Source organism: Rhinoraja longicauda, chromosome 3 (genome assembly GCF_053455715.1).
Source record: "Rhinoraja longicauda isolate Sanriku21f chromosome 3, sRhiLon1.1, whole genome shotgun sequence".
In the NCBI taxonomy this organism is placed as follows: Eukaryota; Metazoa; Chordata; class Chondrichthyes; order Rajiformes; family Arhynchobatidae; genus Rhinoraja; species Rhinoraja longicauda.
This window is the reverse complement of record NC_135955.1, coordinates 41,158,237-41,177,556: the sequence shown is the minus strand read 5'-3', so window position 1 is coordinate 41,177,556 and position 19,320 is coordinate 41,158,237. Positions and strand designations below refer to the sequence as shown.

The 19,320-nt window shown below is 38.6% G+C and overlaps 1 protein-coding gene across 3 annotated transcripts in view; it reads right to left on the bottom strand.

Moving 5' to 3' along the window:
• LOC144591952 (FSD1-like protein) overlaps positions 1-19,320 on the bottom strand; it is a 55,227-nt gene that overhangs the window by 18,569 nt on the left and 17,338 nt on the right. For all 3 annotated transcript variants that reach the window (XM_078396010.1, XM_078396011.1, XM_078396013.1), the window contains exons 5-9: positions 13,220-13,242; positions 10,654-10,775; positions 3,460-3,669; positions 2,073-2,171; positions 1,174-1,303 (exon numbers count right to left, since the gene is read on the bottom strand). In XM_078396010.1, the coding sequence (XP_078252136.1) occupies positions 1,174-1,303; positions 2,073-2,171; positions 3,460-3,669; positions 10,654-10,775; positions 13,220-13,242 (584 nt within the window). The remainder of the gene's footprint in view (positions 1-1,173; positions 1,304-2,072; positions 2,172-3,459; positions 3,670-10,653; positions 10,776-13,219; positions 13,243-19,320) is intronic.

Sequence of the window (19,320 nt, the reverse complement as noted above, 5' to 3'; positions counted from 1 at the left end):
TTCTGACCTTTCTGTCATGGGCCTCCTCCAGTGCCATAGTGAGGCCCACCGGAAATTGGAGGAACAGCACCTCATATTTCGCCTGGGCAGTTTGCAGCCCAGTGGTATGAACATCGACTTCTCCAACTTTAGATAGTTCCTCTGTCCCTCCCTTCCCCTCCTTCCCAGATCTCCCTCTATCTTCCTGTCTCCACCTATATCCTTCCTTTGTTCCGCCCCCCTAACATCAGTCTGAAGAAGGGTCTCGACCCGAAACGTCACCCATTCCTTCTCTCCCGAGATGCTGCCTGACCTGCTGAGTTACTCCAGCATTTTGTGAATAAATGGACCTTCAAAGGAGTTGGGGGGAAAGGTGGCCTCAATGGATAAAGGGAAGGGAAGGGGGAAAAGGAAGAGAATCAGTTCACCTTTAGTGCTCAAAGGAGAGTCGAGGGGAAATTTGTGGCTGTGGGAGGTGCAGGGAAATAGAGAAACAGTGTTGGGAGCAGGAGATCCAGAGCATGGAAAACCAGATTCCAAATCATTGATGTCTCTGAAGAGTGAGAAAGTGGACTTGTATATATTTCCCCTGCACAATATTATTACGCAAGAGCGGGCATGGAAAACCAAATACTGAGATCCTACAAGCCAACAAAGACATTAAAGTTTATAATTTTGAGGTTTCTATTTTGATCTCTGTGTCGTAATAACCTTAAATGCTGAATTAACTTCTGTGGGCTTCTCTTGCTCCTGCATAGTAAATTGACCAAAATCTGATTAAATAGAGATTCTGGTGTTGGAGCCATACTGTGGATATGGGAAGGAAATCACCAACGTTTTCAGGTAATTATGTCTGCTGTTAACCGTGGAACATGGACAAAAATTAGGAATTCAAATGCTTTCCAATTAAGAATAACTGTTCACAAATATTCACCCCCTAAAAAACAAATTGTACTGAATCCACCATCTACATCATACATGTTTTCAAATAGCTTGTTCTGTGGCATTACAAGTTTATTGCATTCAGTTCAGTTCATTGCGTGTTGAAATAAAATTTGTGTCAGAAACATCTTTGAATATAAGCCTTTTCTTGAAGTAATTTCACTCCATGTATGATTCTGGAAAACAGTAACAAATGAGGTACAGAACGCTTGGTACGTGTATTCTAAATGAACTTGATATAACAAAGATTACCTGCCCTTATTTTCTTTTCCTTTTACTTTATTCTCCTGTCCTTTTCCACCTGAAGAGTCCCATTCAACACTGAAATCATCAACTTTTAAGTTCTGGTGTGAAGTTGTACCATCGAAATTAAAGTTGAAACCTGAGAATAAATAAATTAATATAAAAATAACCAAGCAAAATTCTAGATCATCAGAAAATAAAATAAAAAAGTATTCCTGAAGCAAATATCAAAAACTCTGATTTCATTCAAACAAATGAAAAGATTCAATAAGAAATATTCCACAACCCTTGATACCTTCCTCTAAATATCCTCCAATAGAGTTTGCAAAACTTGAACAAAACCGAGTCAAAAGCATTGACTTTGTCAAAAGTCATTTTCTAGCTTTCAGCCACTGGAAGAAGAGGCATCCAGGAAGAACGGGCATATGTTTCAATGGGGAGGATTGTGCAAGGAGGAAGCTCATAGGATGTTCAAAATAATGGCATAGTCATTAGATGATTTTCATCGACCCTGTTAGCAGTAAAGAGCCAGCACAGTAGCTCCACATTTGACACGCAATCTTGCATTAAACTTGTATATAATGCATGATGCCATTTTAGCATGTATGCAGTGGGAACCGTTTCTCTTGAAATGAACAGTGGACAGTATTACACTTAAATTAGCTGCTTGCATTCTTTAATGCGGCTGCAGTGCATTTTGGGGGTTCATATCCAACAGTATCAGCTAATTGGGAACAAAATGTAATTACTGAGGAATTCAAGACTAAGCAAGATTCACATCACTTTGCACACACTTTGGGAATTATTCTCAGTTTTTATTGAGACTTTTACCAATATCATAAACATTCATTTGGAAAATCATTTGAACTGTAGTCTTTTCTAATTGGAAATAAATGCAAGCAGATCACCTTTTGTTTCCAAGGTTATTGGTTCAGAGTAGTCCCCTGCCACAGCCTTATTGCACGCCCTTACTCGGAAATTCATGTATTTGGATTCAAACTTTAATCCTGAAGAACAAGGACCAACAATAAGACAACGATGCACCACACACACTGGCAAAACATGCAAATATGAATATCTTCCTCCATAATGTCTGTAAGGCGTTTGTATGTTCTCCCCGTGACCTGCTTGGGTTTTCTCCGAGATCTTCGGTTTCCTCCCACATTCCAAAGACATACAGGTTTGTAGGTTAATTGGCTTGGTAAATATTAATTTGCGGGAATCGCTGGTCAGCGCTGGCCCGTTGGGCTGAAGGGCCTGTTTCCGCTCTGTATCTCTAAACTAAAAATCATTACAGCTTCTTTCCTGTTTTGATTCATTACCATTATAGGCCTGCCTATTTATTAGCACACCGGAATAAGTTTTCCTCCTTTCGATTTATTTTTTTGTAGGAAAGCCACACCTAGTTTTTAAATCTGCTCTGCAATCTTACTTTTTCTGACAATTTAAAAAATGTCAAAACTGAGAGCAGTTAACCTACTTTAGTTACATTAAAAACTGATACACGGTTTACTCTAGGTTGAATTCTAGGGAGCTGAGTACAGGATGTTATTCGCTATGAAGAATCAATATAGTGATTGATCTAATGGAGAATATGTTATGAAGTGCTGGCAATCCTTATATATTGCAAAAAATAGGTCATAACCTATTCTGATCAAGCTTAATTGAAGGATTCCATATTCTAAAACTGACCAAAGCTTGAGTTATAATGGAATGGAAAACACAAGGTCAAAATACAAGATCCTCACATCTACTGCCAGACCTCTGTACTCAGGTGCTTGCCATTGATAATTGCATGAAGTGGAAATTAGTGAAATCCATAGCTGCTTTGATTAAAGTACTATTCCTCCAGTGCCAAACTGCAATAATAATACCAATTATACATTTAGCAAACTTTTTTTCATATTTGTATGGGATTTGCAAATCACTTTGTTTGGTCCTGAAAAATATTTACAATGCTTTTCTTCTGCACATTATAGGGTGGGGGTTGGTAGAAATGTTCTGAATTGCAATTTTTCTTAATGCGAAGCAGTGTCATTTGCCACATGCATCAAGAAAATTCTGTCAAAACAGAAGACCAATAATCAACAAATTAAAAATTCAATTATCTAATGAATGTCTTGAATGATGAATAGCTACGTCAAAGACAATTTGCCACACAGCCCTAAATCTGATAGACAGATAGAGGACCCATAACAGAATGGCCAGTGTAGTACGTGGAGCATCTGTGGGTCATTAAAAAGATCCTAGTTAAGGTTTCACATACGTTATAATCATGCTTTAAACAGATGAGACCTGAGAGTGTGTATTCAGTAGTCTTGATGTAATCAATGATGTCCCAGTTCCTTTCTTCCTTAACTCTAGGAGGTCCTTCATGGTTGGTTTTTCTATATTCTAGTATGTAGTGATCAATTTTTTTATCATCTTCTGGCATGCTCCACGTTATCGTCACACAATTATCAGCGACCAAACAATCAGCTGGGTCTACCTCAGGAGCTCGTGGGACTGTGGGAAGAGTTACACATTTCATTATTTACATCAATACTTCGACTTTCTTTGATATGGTCAATAACTCAGGTTCACATTAGCAAATCCAAATCATCGAATATATAAATATTTTTTAAGGGAATAATTCAGGGTAATACTTTCTCAATTTAAAGAATGAGGAAACAGAGACATGATAATACAGGATCACACGATAAGTAGTAAGAAGTTATCTTGGCTCAGAAGTACGGGAAGTATTAGTTGGAGTGTAGAAGAACTGGTTGGAGTGTTTAATAAGTCCCTTTAAAATAGTAATAATAATTGGAGTGGGGAAATATGTAGGATAAAAAAAATCTACAGGAATTTAACATCGTGGAGGATAAATAAAAATGGCAAAAACAGTTTAGAAGCGGCGTTCAAAGAATCTACAAAGAGCAAGGGCGCAGGCCACAGAACTTGTGTGGCATGACAAGATTATTAGGAATTTCACAGTAGCGAATCCTCAGGGAAAATGATCACAGTACAACATCCACTGCTCAAGAGATGCACAGTTTAGTTAGAAACTAAAACTAATTATTACATATGGCATTCACCGACCAATGCAGAATAGGAAATTACAGTGGATAATGAAAGGTGTTCAAAGAAATATATCAAATTCTGAAATGTAATTCTATTGATAAATATTAATACAATGATGCATTAGCAACTGAGGATAGAGTTGTTATTTTAGCAAGATGCATTTTATAGCAGCGAACTGATGGATTAGGAACATCAAGGAAACAAATTTAAAAATGGATAGGGAGAAGTTGTAAAAATTTGTTCAACTATATGAAAGAATAGCTATTAAAAAATGGGCCCCCAGAAACCTAACGACAGAATAAAATATAATGGGGAATGATTTAATTCACCGAGATCTTAAATATTTTCAGTACAAAAACACAGCTGGAGGACACCAAGAATAAAAGTAATTGTTATCACTGAGGAGAATGTATTCAGGGAATTTATGTATTAAAACCATTTAAATTAATTGCACAAGACAGCCCACAAACCAGGGAGCGAAAAGAGATTTCTGTAACACAGCAGGAATTTTTCATTATTCAAAAGATTTTGGAACAGTCCCAGCACACAGTAGAAGACAGCAAATGTTCACAATATTTAAGAAAGGAAGAGAAAAAAATATGGAACTGCAGAACTTTTAAAGGCCGAATAATTTGATTCTAGCATCTTGTTGTCACCCAGAAAATCATGATAGGATCATTGTTTTTTTTGTGATCACCATATTGGATAGATCCAAATAGCCACCATAGTAGATGAGGAGGAAACCAGTAGACATAATACATCCAAATGTTCTAAAGGAAGTTATAGGATGTCACGTAAAAACTTCAATTAAAGGCTCACAGGGTTGGACAAACAAATATGGATAAAGAATTGATAAAAGGACAAGGCAGCAGAGATTAGGAACATAAGTACAATTCTCAGGCTGGCTGTTAGTAAAGGGATGCCAGTGTTTAGTCCTGGGTACTCAGCTCATCACAATTTACATTAATAACAATTAAAAAGATTATTACGTATCATTTGCTTGTGGTACAAAACTAATTTGGACTCATCATTGTATTTTTCAGTACTATATATTACTGCTTTCTCTCTGAGCTTCATGTAAAAAAGGACTTCATTGCACCCTGGTGCATATGATAAACTAATCTGCACCCAAAATGGCAAATGACCTGTAAGCAGGACACGGATTCTGTGAAGGGATTATGAACAGGTTAAGCTGTTGGAAAGGAAATGGAAGTTAGAATGAAATGCATGAAATGAGGTTTTCATAGAAAAAATATAAAATTAATTAAGTGGAAAATGAATAAACTAGTAGGCAAGATTTTGATATGGAGAAAAACAAAGACGCAATAACAGCAAGAAAATACAGTGCCAAATGTTATGGTGATCTTTACTGAAAAGTGTCAAGTGACAACAGAACGTTTAGAGTATAACCTGGATTTGAAAACCCATATTTGGAGTACTGCAAGCCTTTTGGTTTACATAACAAAGGGAAGTGTTGGAGTCAGTGCAGTATGTATTTATTAGCTTGACTCCTAGGATGGTTGGCATATGCAAAGAGATCAAATAACACTGGTCTATACTTGGTCATGCCTGGAAGAACAAGATCTTATTCTGAAAGTCAGGGATTGACAGGATTAGAAGCTTATTGCTGTGGTTGAATGGTCTGGATGCAAGATGGATTCACTCTGTATAAAGGGCAGGTCATTTAGAATAGAGATGAGAAGCTTTTCAATGGGGAGAAGTGGATGTTTGTTCATTGAATATATCCTTCAATAGCAAGGTGTTAATATGGTCCTTGGTCCAATCATACTGATGCGACAGCCAAGAAGGCACACCACGGCCTCTACTTCCTGAGGAGACTGAGGAAATTTGGCATGTCTCAAATGACTGTTACAAACTTCTACAGATGCATGATAGAAAGCATACTGTCAGGTTGGAGCACAACATGGAACACCTCTGCCCAAATCTACAAGAGATGGCAGTTGTAGATGTAGCTCAATCAAAAAGACTACCACTGACTCCATCTACACTTCGTGATGCCTTGGAAAAACAATATCATCAAAGGCTTGTCTCATCCCAGCCATTCCCTCTTTCCCTGCTCCCATCCGGCAGAAGATAGTGGCTTGAAGGTTCACTCCACCAGACGTTGAAACAGCTTCTTTTCCTCTGTTAACAGGCTTCTGAATGGTTCTTCCATAAGCCAAGGCACTGTCCAATTCAGCTCAAACCCATTGTGGACATATGGGATCCGCAAACATAGAAGCAAGAAAAATAATTTGCCCTTTTGGATCTGTTCCACCATTCAATAACACTTGTCCAGTCCCTTTACGCTCCAATTTTGTAATAATTTTATGGACATTATTTCAGTTTAAATCTATTGCTGTCACATGCAGTGAAAAGCTTTGTTTTGCATGCTATCCAAACAGATCAAAGACTATACATAAATACAATCAAGTCAACCTCAAGTACAATCGATAGAGCAAAGGTGAAGATATTGAGTGCACAATATAGTTCTTAGCATTATAGCAAATAGGTTCCATCGACAAAGTCTAATGTCCGCTATTCAGTGATGGAACAAGGCCTGGGAGATGGATGCTTCAATTGTTTCCCACCAGGGGGCACTGCATGATGGCTGCTTTGCCAACTGTCTTTGTCTTTTCCTTCTTTGTGTTTTTCGTTTGTTGTAAAATGTATGTTTTAGTTTATCTTTGGTTTTGTATTATGTGGGGGGTGGTGGGGGAAATTTTCTCTTTCCTCGACGGAGATGCGACTCTTTCCGTGTCGTATCTCCGTCAGCACTGCGGCCCAACATCGTGGAGTTGGCGGCCTCTTGTTTGGGACTTCTAGAGCTCCAAAACCGCGAAGCCTGTGACTTTAACATCTTGGAACGGGCAATCCCTTTGCCAGGGGTCGGCCTTTGGTGCTCCAACCTGCGGGAGCTGCGGACTTTAACATTGTGAAGCTCTGGTTGGGGACCGATTTCGGGTACTCCAAGCTGTAGGAGTTTAGACCGCCCCGATGCGGGAGCTTAGACTGCCCCAACGAGGGAGCTCCATCGCCGGCTGCGGATGGTTCGACTCCCTCGACCGCGGGAGGAAAGAAGATAAGACTTTATTGCTTTCCATCACAGTGGGGAATGGGGAGGAGCCACTGTGGTGGATGTTTATGTCAATTTTTATGTAGTTATGTGTCTTGGTGCTTTTTTGTTATGACTGTTTGGCAAACCAAATTCCTCGTATGTTGCAAAACATACTTGGCTAATAAATTACAATATGATTATTATGATTTAAAACTTACTCAGTCCTTTTCTTGGCATCTTATTAGAATCTTTAACCTCAAGTCATTACAGATGGATATATTTATTGTTAAATGAATTTGTTTTGCATTTTCAAGAAAGCATTAACAATTCAGATTTTAACTTGCTACTCTAAAAATAAATCTGAGGCTATTAGCTTTGGCAAGGCTCTTTCTGCTGTAGTGTCTCGCTATGGATGATTTGGTTAAATGGCTTATCTTGTATTTTCAACGGACGAAGGCAAGAAAAGAAAAAGCTTTTTAGTCTTTCAATCTAGTATGATAATTTAACCAAGAGCAGGACAGAGGCCGGTTATTTTGTGGCAAGGGACTACCTACTGACACTCAGGACCTTTGCTCCATCTTCCAGAGCCAAGCCAGGAGAGTGATGGAATACTCTCCTTGCGCATGGATACACGCAGTGCTAACATCTCTAAAGCAGCCTAACGCCACCCAGAAACAGTAGCTACTTGACACCTGCCAAACACCCTAAATATTCATTCTCCCAGTAGTAATTTGAAGTGGTTGCATTGTGTACCCACCTACAACATTTACCAGTTACTCACACAGTTTATTCCTACAGCACCCCCACTCAACATTTACCACCTGGAATAATAGGAGCAGCCAAATGGGACTACCACCACAATTGAGATCCCTTCAAGTCATAAACCATCCTGACTTGGAAATATATTGTCAATCTCATCATTGTTGGGTTCAATTCTGAAACTCCTAGCCCAGCAGCAGTGCGGGAATAATTCTAAACAGCAGATCACCTTCGAGGGCAATTAGAAATATTCCAGCAACACCAACCTCAAAAATGAATAGATAAAAAACATGACCATAGGATATATCTACCTCTAAGATAATGATAGATATTAGAGAAGGGTCTCGACCTGAAACATCACCCATTCCTTCTCTCCAGAGATACTGCCTGCTCTGCTGAGTTCCTCCAGCATTGTGTCTATCTTCTTATGAAAGATATTAGAGACACGGTTTACCCAATACTCAATGAAATCATTAAGGTTACCTACCTCTTTGACAAGAACGCCAACTACTGCTTTTGGTCACACACACAAAACAGCTTCTGTTGAGTGCCAAATGAAGGGGCAATTAAGAGTCAGGTTTAGGCAATGTCACAATCTGGAATTAAAAACTAGTGGACTGATTTTGAATCTTTCCTGTTCTAGAAAGATCCAAGTTTCCAAACAGATCCTTAAACCAAATGGCAATAACATAGTTCGCCATAGCTCAATGACAGATCAGAGATTTTTTTTGCAAGCTGCTAGATAACGGTCATTATTTTGGGTACCACTCATGAAGGCCACAGTGATGTAACAGAAACCTCCCTGAATATGAATCTACTTGGATAATTATGATGAATGAAAAATAATTTGAATTTGAAAATTTTATATAGCCACTTTAGCACAGGAATGTATTAAATGCTTCTCAATGGTATAAGAAAGTACAAGATGAATAAAAAGGACTAAAGGGTTTGTGAAAGAGTTGGGGTTGGAAAAAAAGGCAGCTAGGTGAAGAACAACTGGTGTCAGGGGTGGGGGAGAGAAGAAGGTTTCTCAGAAGGTTACAGAAGAGTGGAGATGAGGAAGGCTGTAGGTTCAGAAACATTTAGGAGGTACAAGATTGTGGCCTGAGGAATGTAAACAGATCATTGCAATCCAGTAATAAAAGAAGTGCAGATAAAGAGGTCCAGTGGAAATCTGGGTATTTATATATTCTAAATAATGGCAACCTGGTTTTTCAAAATCTTTTACTCATTTAAAGTCAAAATAACCACCTGGGAAACCCAATAATCTCCATTGTTATTAATGACAAAACCTTACTGAAAAGATGACAGATGAATAAGAATCTGTACAGTCTAGACAGACAGGTGGCAGGTGGCATAACTAGACCTGCTGTGAAGGATCCCTTATAAACTTATCTAATTGAAAGCAGAGTGTGCTTTAAAAAAATGTTGATATTTCCATCATGGACATATGCACAGCATAGATTAATTATGCCACAAGATCCATATGGAAAGAGAACAGATTAAAAAAAATCTGCATGAAAAAACATCAGAAATTAGGACCGGAGTAAACCGCATGACCCCGCACGATCCAGCATTTAATAATGGCTGATTAGACAAGTTGCAGCTCTGCATTCTGCCTGCTACCCCCTAACCCTTTGTTACAGAGTAAAAATCTATCCTTCAGCTTTGGATATTTCCAATGATTGAATATTCCTCATCTTCCGAACATTTATTGCAGCATCACCTCTACTTTTAACTGTTTTAGTTATCTTGTTCGTTTAATGCCAATACAATTACCGCAGATTAAACTACAGGAAGAAGCAAAATCATTAGTCAAATCATATCAGGGCCAAATACACAATCTAGACGGTTTTAATCTGAGTTATAAAACAACTATAAAATCGAGCAGAGAGCTTCCATACAGATTTAGTAATATTTATGCCTTATATTATGGAATTCGCAGATCCCAGTGATGCTCATAAGCTTGCTCTCAACAGCTCTTTTTAATCAACACATTCAGATTTATATAATTTTCTCGAATAGAATTGAGAAAGATTTGAAAAATGTCCATTTAATTCAAGATTAATATTTCCCCAGAAATATCAAAGCATATTTACTGTATTAATTTATTTTTTGTGTTGTCTTTTTAAAAAATTTAATTCTATTGTTTGTAGTTTTAGCACAATCCGCAGGCATTGCCACTTTCATTTCACTGCACATCTTGTATGTTGTGTATGTGACAAATAAAGTAGACTTGACTTAATTGTTCAAAAGGAGCAAACTAACAAGACAAGCATTTGCAGATGCCTAATTAAAGTTTGTGAAAATACTGTATTCTGAGAATAATTACCACGTCTATATCGAAGTTTTGTTTCATTTTCTCCCAGAACTACAGTGCACCATTGGCTTGACATGGAACTAAACATTGGAATCATTGGACAGACCTCTGAACAGATCGTATTTGCACGAGTGGTCTAGTTTCTATTATTAAGAGAGCAAGTTATGAAATAAACCACCTTTGTTTAATGCCAGCAATTATAATGGTTCACATTTTTACATCAATGGAAGCAACACCACAGAAGCCATGATGTGATCAACTTAGATAGGCAAATAAATCAAATTCTTACCTGGTAAAAATTTTAGTGATTTAAGCATTTGCTTTTCCTGGGAGAAATCAACCATCAAATGAGTCATGTTGTCACTAATCTTTGGCTTCAAAGATAGTCGAAATGCAGGAGCCATTGTTACCCTATAAAATTAACGTGAATTCTACAAGTTATTAGATGTAAAGTGCATGCATTTTCACATAGTTGAATGAAAAACTAATTTAAAGCCATTTAACTGTTTCCAAAAAGCTCCCCCTCAACTATTTTCCCACACCATCCCACCCAATCCATCAACTACATTGTAGCAAGTTAATGGATCACATGGTTACCAGCAACCTTGCTACACAAATGGTTAAGCAGTACTTCTGTCTTCTGCAGATTGTAGAAATCTTGGCCATTTTATAATTGGAGGACAGTGCTACTTTAATTGCCGATTCAAGATGCAGTGGAACAATTAAGGCTGGTCCAAAATTACACTACATTGATACACGTTTTTACTGCGACACTGGCAGAACATGACAGATGCAAAAAAAAAAAAAAAAAGTGATTTCTTCACAGCAAAACAAACATCTGAATGCAAAAATCACTAGCTGAAGACTGAGTTTTAAGATGTACACAAGTGAATGAGCTGGGAATCGTGTTAGGTGGATCAGAAATATGCTAGTTTAGCTATTAGAATATACAGTCCTCATGTTCTTTTTCTTCTTTTATTGGTGTGACTTAAGGCATATTACTTTGTTATGAATACAATGACGCTCTCAACTTTGGGGCTACAGCATAATAAACACAATATGACAACATTTTATGTAAAAATTGAAAGCTAGTCTGTTCCATCAAAAACCTGGGCACAAAAACTGAACAAAGTAAATAATGAAAACATAAAATATGATTTGGAAGATTAAGAAAACTACAAATGTCGTGAACAATGGCTACTGTTGAAATTTTAAAATAGTTTACAAATATAATTTAATTGACATTTAAAGCAATAAAACAGGTGCAGCAATCAGGAAAGTAAATGTAAAAGTCAAAAAGGCTTGAAATGTAGCCGAAGTTTAAAATAAACAACTGAACTAAAGGCTTCAGAGATTTTCTTTTCACAGTAGTATTGGGGTTATTGAATTATTATTTATTATCTATTATATGTGTGTATCATGTTTACGAGCCTATGATGCTGCTGCAAGTAATAATTGCAGCACATATGGTAATTAAACTCTCTCTCAAACTTCTATAAATTAGCATTAATTTAAACAAATGAAGAAAACAAGGGTCTCGACCCGAAACGTCACCCATTCCTTCTCTCCCGAGATGCTGCCTGACCTGCTGAGTTACTCCAGCATTTTGTGAATAAGAAAACAAGGGGATTGAAAGGTGATAAAAGAGATTGCAGGTAGAATATGAACTGGAAATATGCGAGGCAGTAAGCAATTCGGAAGTTAAATAACATTAGTTTTTATTGAAAAGTACAAAAGTAGTAGCATCTTACTCCAGTTATACAAGCCCTGTTGGATCACCTTTGTAAAAATGTGTAGATCTGATCTCCCTCCCAACAGGAACATACTGCCATTAAAGAGTTGAAAAAGTTCACTGATTACTGAGAGGGCAGGTTTGTTGTGCGAGACTGGGCCTGTGCTTGCTAGCATTGAGAAAATGAGAGATCTCATAGAAACATTCAAAATTCTAATGAGACCTGCTGGGGTAGATGCAAGGTTACCAATCACAAGGGCAATCACAATTATAGTTCATTATCTTAATACAAGGGCTCGGCCATTCAACGCAGAAATGGGAAAATATTTCTTCATCCACCAAGTAGTGTGTCTTTGGAAATATCTTCCTAGGGGTGTGAGGAAGCTCAGTAGCCAGGTATATTCAGGAAAGATGAGAAGATTGTTTTCAGACTAAAGGAAACGAATGTTAGTGCAGAAAAGCATACAAAAGTAAAAGATCAGCCATAACCATAATGAATGCAGAGCAGGTGCAAAGAAGTGAAAATCTGCTACTGCTGTTCAACATTCTAGTGCCCTCAATATAGAATGATCAGACCACTAATGAGTGGCTGTTAGCCAGATCAATCATAACAAAGGTATCTAATTGAAACGAGACACGAAGCTTTTGATCTTGAATTTGTATGATGGCTGAAAAGAACCAATGACACTATCTCTGATGCTAACCCAAAGCCAATGAAAGCAAGTAGGCAAATGGAAGGGACCTGTTAAGTCGCAATCTATACAGTGATTACTAATAAACCTAGATATTCTGCAAAAATAAAGCACTTTGCATACCCCAATATTGGAGCAGTGTTATCTCTATGCACCAGGTATCATTTCCCAGCTCAGTAACTTGATAACAGTGGCAAACTCTTTAAATAGAGAGCCAGTATGTTTAAGTAAGTGGATTATATTGCAAAATTAGGATTTTTCTTCTTCTTTCCCTCCCATGTTAATATATTCCATCTCTCCACAGTAAATGGAAAATAGCGGAAATTCTACACATTCCTATTTTCTCAGGCCTGACAGCATTAAAGTTATAATATATATTATACATACACATTATTGTAAAATTGCTGTAGAAGATAAACAAGTGTTTTTACCTATCCTTGATCTGCTTGGCAGCCTTGGAGTGAAAGAGGAAGAGGAAAAGAGGATGTTAGTTCCACTCATGCAAGTTGACTGAAACATCATGCTGAAGGGCAAGAGGTGAAAGTAAGGTACATATTTATTCCATAAATTCAAGTCTTTCTTCAACAAAAAAGAGACAATTTGTGTTAATGCAATACTGCATAGAGAGATTACAATACACACATTGCTGCAGCAGTTAGTCAGTTAGAGCTGCAGATGCCAAAGTTGTTACTTTCATTAGCACATAACATATCCAGTTATTCAAGCAGCACATCAACTTTAGGGAAGGTGCTTTTAGATCAAGGCTTTAAAAAGAAATCAGTGGTTCAGAGATAATTGAATGTACATTATACTTGTCCAATTTAAAAAAAATGTATTGCTAGGAATTTGAAATATTTCATGCAAAAATGATAAACACAAGGAGCAGAATGTATTGGCCAAAGCCCAAGCAGTTGTAACTTTTAACTTCGGCAGAGAGACTGCTTGCAAAGTACATTATTGTGAATGTTATACCACGTGCCATTCGGCCACAATGGGCATTTAAAGCCAATTGTCCAAAAGCAGCCTCCAAGAATTAATATGAATATTGACTTACCAGTCTGTGCTTACATAATGCGCATTTGATTCTGGAGTTGCCCAATCCGATTTACATACCCAACACAACATTGAATTTTTACAGCACAACTTCAAATCCAAAGATAATTACTATAAAACTGTACTAGAGATAATTGCCATTGGTAAACATTCATGGAGTGTTAGGGCCAGAGATTAATTCCATGTTTCAGATTGCATAAATTATTTACCACACTAGACATCCCCACACTTCAACCTCCTTAGGAGATTGAGAAAACAAAGCATGTCTCTAATAACTTTTACAAACTTCTGCAGATGTACCATGAAAACATACCATTGGGTTGCATGAGAGTTTGATTTGGGAACAGTTCTGACCAAGACCACATGAAATTGCACAGAATTGTAGACGTAGCCCAGTCCAGCACAGAAACCAGACTCCCCACCACTGACCATCTACATTTCATGTTACCAAAATAATCAAAGACTCCAGGCTGGAGAAGGGTCCCGACCCGAAAACGTCACCCCATCCTTTTGCTCTAGAGATGCTGCCTGACCCACTGAATTATTCCAACACTTTGTATCTATCTATGGTATAAACCAGGATCTGCAGTTCTTTGCTTCTATATTTTGGCTCACTTCACTGCGAAATCTTAACGAAATCTTTACTTTGAGGTAGTTCTCTACCTTTCTCTGACAGGAGTTCTGCAAGACCCACTCCCACTGCTCCCTCCGTGATTTCTACTGTTCTCCGGCAGTCTGAAGAAGGGTCCCAACCTGAAATGTCACCCATCCCTTTCTCCAAAGATGCTGCCTGACCCGCTGAATTGCTCCATTTTGTATCTATCTTTAATTAAATGCTTGTTCCACCCTAGTCATTCCCCCTTCTTCCTGTTCCCATCGGGATATGGAGTTTGTATGGAGTTTGTATGGAGTCTGTATGGAGTTTGTACGTTCTCCCCGTGACCTGCATGGGTTTTCTCCGAGATCTTCGGTTTCCTCCCACACTCCAAAGACGTGCAGGTTTGTAGGTTAATTGACTGGGTAAATGTAAAAATTGTCCCTGGTGTGTGTAGGATAGTGTTAATGTGCGGGGATCGCTGGGCGGCGCGGACTTGGTGGGCCGAAAGGGCCTGTTTCCGCGCTGTAGAATCTAAATCTAAAAAAAAAAGAAAAAAGTACAGAAGCTTGAAAGTATGCAGCACCAGACTCAGGAACGGCTTCTTTCCCTGTTATCAGGCTTTTGAACAGTCCCTCCATAAGCCAGGGTACTATGCAATTTACCTCAACCACATTGTAGACATTGGACTGTCTATGGAACTGATGCTCTACAATGTTGAGAAATATATTCTGCATTCCGTATCTTTGCTCTACCAATTGTACTTAAGTTCGACATGATTTATGTATAATATCATCTGATTGCATACCATTCAAAACAAAGCTTTCCACTGTACCTCGGTACACCTGATAATAATAAACCAAAATCCTAGTGCAGTCAAACTGGAACAACAGGCCCAGGAAAACCAATCCTCGTGCTATTTTGTTTGTCACAAATATCCAGAAATCACTTGTGACAATGCTTTGGATGCAAAAACAAACTTGCAAGTTGAACCTGATAGCAGATCAAGTAGTTTACCAACTCGAGAATGGTGGAATATTGGTTTGGTTGAGGGCAGCTCCCAATGAAATGCAGGAATATCAATTATTCCAAATAAAACTGCTCGCTTGATTCATCACCAACATTCACCACTCTACCCCCCCCGCCCCGCCATATCTAGTTTCATCCCAACTACTGTGCAAGAAAATTTACACGACAAATTACAGAAACGTCAAGACTTCTTTAGTAGCACTACCCAAATATCTCCACTCTGCTGCACACATTTCTCTTCAAGGTGCACACAACCCTGAAAGACAACATTATTGCTAGATCAAATTTAATACTTTTCTACAACATTCCGACAGAGCGTAAACTGTCTATTGTTGGTGTTTGGCTCATCATGCCCTTTTGGAATAACAATAAAACATATTTCAGTAATTTTCTAGTCTTTGAACACTTTGACCTCCCTCCTTTCTCTACCTCTGCAATTTAGGATTTAGCTGTAATTCCTCCCTCCCAAAGTTTGCCTTCCCCCCACCTATACCAGGGGCAATTTGCTATTTGGCATGAACTGCCACCTCATTGCAGATCTTTGGACTATCTTTAATTGGACTTTACTGGACTTTATCTTGCACTAAATGTTTATCTGTACATGGACAGCTTGATTGTAATCATGTAGTCTTTTTGCTGACTGGATAACACGCAACAAAAAACCCTTCACTGTACCCAAGTACATATGACAATAATATAATAAACTAAATTTAATCTGTCAGTAATGCTACCATGTCACCGTGTTCTTCAAACAAAGCCTCTGAGATTTTACTGGTCATTAAATCTATAGAAGATATGAACCTATCCAAATTTCCTCCATTCATTCTTGTATGAGTTTCGGCATTTCATGAGGCACTACTGGAGCCTATTTTGATATTGTGCCTCTTCAAATTTTCCTGAAAAATGAATTTGTCATTGCTTCTCAATTACAAGATGACATGCCCCATTAGGCTCTGCAGGCTTTAAACCACAAACGCGGTGATAGTACCTCAGTCATGCTTTGTAGGAAGTGACAATAGCAAGAAATAAATTGCCACCTGCCATCACCCATATTGTTGATGTTTACAAGATATCCAGAGGCATTGTTGAGGTTCAAGGCTCTATTATCCATAATCTTTCTTGTATAATATTGTTCAATGACTTGAGACACAAAATATTATATAATCTGAGAAGAATAGCAACTTCATCCATATGTGTTAGATTGCTGCATCACTGAAAGAATGGTTTTAAAATATCCAATTGGATGTCTCAAGGGTTCAGTATTAGAAGAAGAGAGGTTTAAGCTTACAATCACCCCCAACTTTGCCTTTAAGGAGAGAAGGTAATATTTGGCTGCCTTAATCTCCAGAGCTGTCTTTTAGATTTAGATTCTACAGCGCGGAAACAGGCCCTTTCGGCCCACCAAGTCCGTGCCGCCCAGCGATCCCCGCACACTAACACTATCCTACACACACCAGGGACAACCTACAAACCTGCACGTCTTTGGAGTGTGGGAGGAAACCGAAGATCTCGGAGAAAACCTACGCAGGTCACGGGGAGAACGTACAAACTCCATACAGACGGCGAACCTGAGTCTCCGGTGCTGCATTCGCTGTAAGGCAGCAACTCTACCGCTGCGCCACCGTGCCTCATACCTCAACACGAATGTACGTGCAACCTCTTCCAAATGTGCCCATTCCTCACCTTGCTTAAATACTTGTTTAGGAGAGCAACCACTTTCCTTGTTGATTCACATTGGGTCTTTGGAACATTTTGCGCTGCCACAATACCTGCACTTGCTGGTTCCCTTGCAAGATGGATAATATAAAGGTTTGCACACTTGAAATTAGCCATGTTCAAATTAACCATGCCTGGCCATGAACATACCTTGTATTATTTGGATCAAACTTGGAGCACCTGCAGTTTCTGAATTAACCATACACACTTTTCCATTCGTTCCCATAAAACATCTTTGTCTTTCATACCACATTATGAACTTTTGGGACTAATCTTTGTCACAACCAACAGTGATTAATTTCAATAATCAACTGTGTCAAGAGGCACGAGCACAGGTGGTGTTTACGTCATTGGCCTGTGTAAACATCAGTACATTTTAGAACAGCCAGTTTAGCCATGTTTGATGACAAAGCTGCATTATCTGAGATTGCAAATGCTGCCTATTGTTCTTCTCAATATAACCTTCCTCTGCCTAACATTAAAGATTGTTAATTTTGGAAGAAGCTTAAAAGGATAAGAAACTCCAAAGAGCCAATGTGTGATAGAGCAAAAACATTGTATATTGAAAGTCCTAAAATTAACAAATATCTGTAGCTTAAGACATTCATTATCACCACTCTATGTCTTTTGTATATCTCTACAAATATATTTCAAATCTCTTCAATATTTTGAAGATAGACACAAAATGCTGGAGTAATTCAGCGGGACAGACAGCATCTCTGGAGAGAAGGAATGGGTGATGTCTGAGGTACTCAAGCATTTTGTGTTTATCTGTGGTGTAAACCAGCATCTGCAGTTCCTTCCTACACTCTTCAATATTTTTCCTAGTAATTGATACGTCAATAGAGCAGTCTGAATAGCGTAATTGCACCGGTATGGTTTTTCTAAATGGATAGCTTTGGACTCTTAATTATTTGAGGGTATCCTCTCTCCAGAACTACAGCATTCTCCTTATTCTATATTGCCAGTCACTTTCCTTTCTTCCTTTCCCAAATGCCTAGAGTTAGAATCATTTAGAATCCAGTCTTGAATTTTCATTTAAGCCAATTCATTTAATACCACAACATTGTAAATACGTATTTAATTGCACCTGCAGCTTTTAAACCTTGTTTAATGCATGAAAAGCTGAATTGAACTTCAGGTAACTCACACTTTATGTCTGTATGAGACTCCAAAAGTATCAGCCACAGAAATAACTTTATGTTGACACCTGGAAACTTATCAGCCCTGCAATAGTTGACCTACATGCTTCCAAAGAAATACCTCAGAATTACAGAATAATATTCACAAAATGCTGGAGTAACTCAGCAGGTCAGGCAGCATCTCAGGAGAGAATGCAGCCTGACCTGCTGAGTTACTCCAGCATTTTGTGAATAAATACCTTTGATTTGTACCAGCATCTGCAGTTATTTTCCTACACTACAGAATAATATTAACCTTTTCCCTTCCCCGCAATATCTATCGCAGTTCCTTCCATTCCTCCACGCTAGGTCACACGCTCCAATTTGTTAATATATTTTTTAAGCATATTTAATGGCTTTTGTTAAGAGCAGACTTAATATGTTTTTATATTTTTGTTTTCACATTTAAATAAACAGAAGATCAAATGCCCGTTTTGGGATACATGATATGTGGCACACATCTGATCTAACTAAGTTCAGAACACCCTTGGCCAAATGTTTTATTTTCTCCACAATGCGGGACTGTGATATACCATAAACCCTCGTTTTAATGGAACCCTTTATAACAGATTTCGGTTCTAGCAGACGGATGTACCAATGCTATCCCCTGCTCACAAGGTGCACCAGAGAAGCATGGGGCTCCCTCCCCACTCATCAGCTGCCGCTTCTTACACTCGGCCTCTGTTCCCCCTCCCCCGCCACATTTGCCTTCTCCCCAGAGTCACCAACATACTCCACCTCGGAAGATGTTGGTAGTGGACAAAATGATGGGAGAAGGAGGCAGCAGTGGAGAGGGCAGTGGCAGAGTGGACAAAGTGACGGCTGACAGGAAGTGGTAGCTGGTTAGACAGGAGGGAGCCCACGGTGACTGATCGTGTCCTGTCATTGGCAGCGGCCTGAAGAAAGAGCTGCCAGCCAGAGCATATAACGTGAGCCACAACAACAGCCGCATCAACCA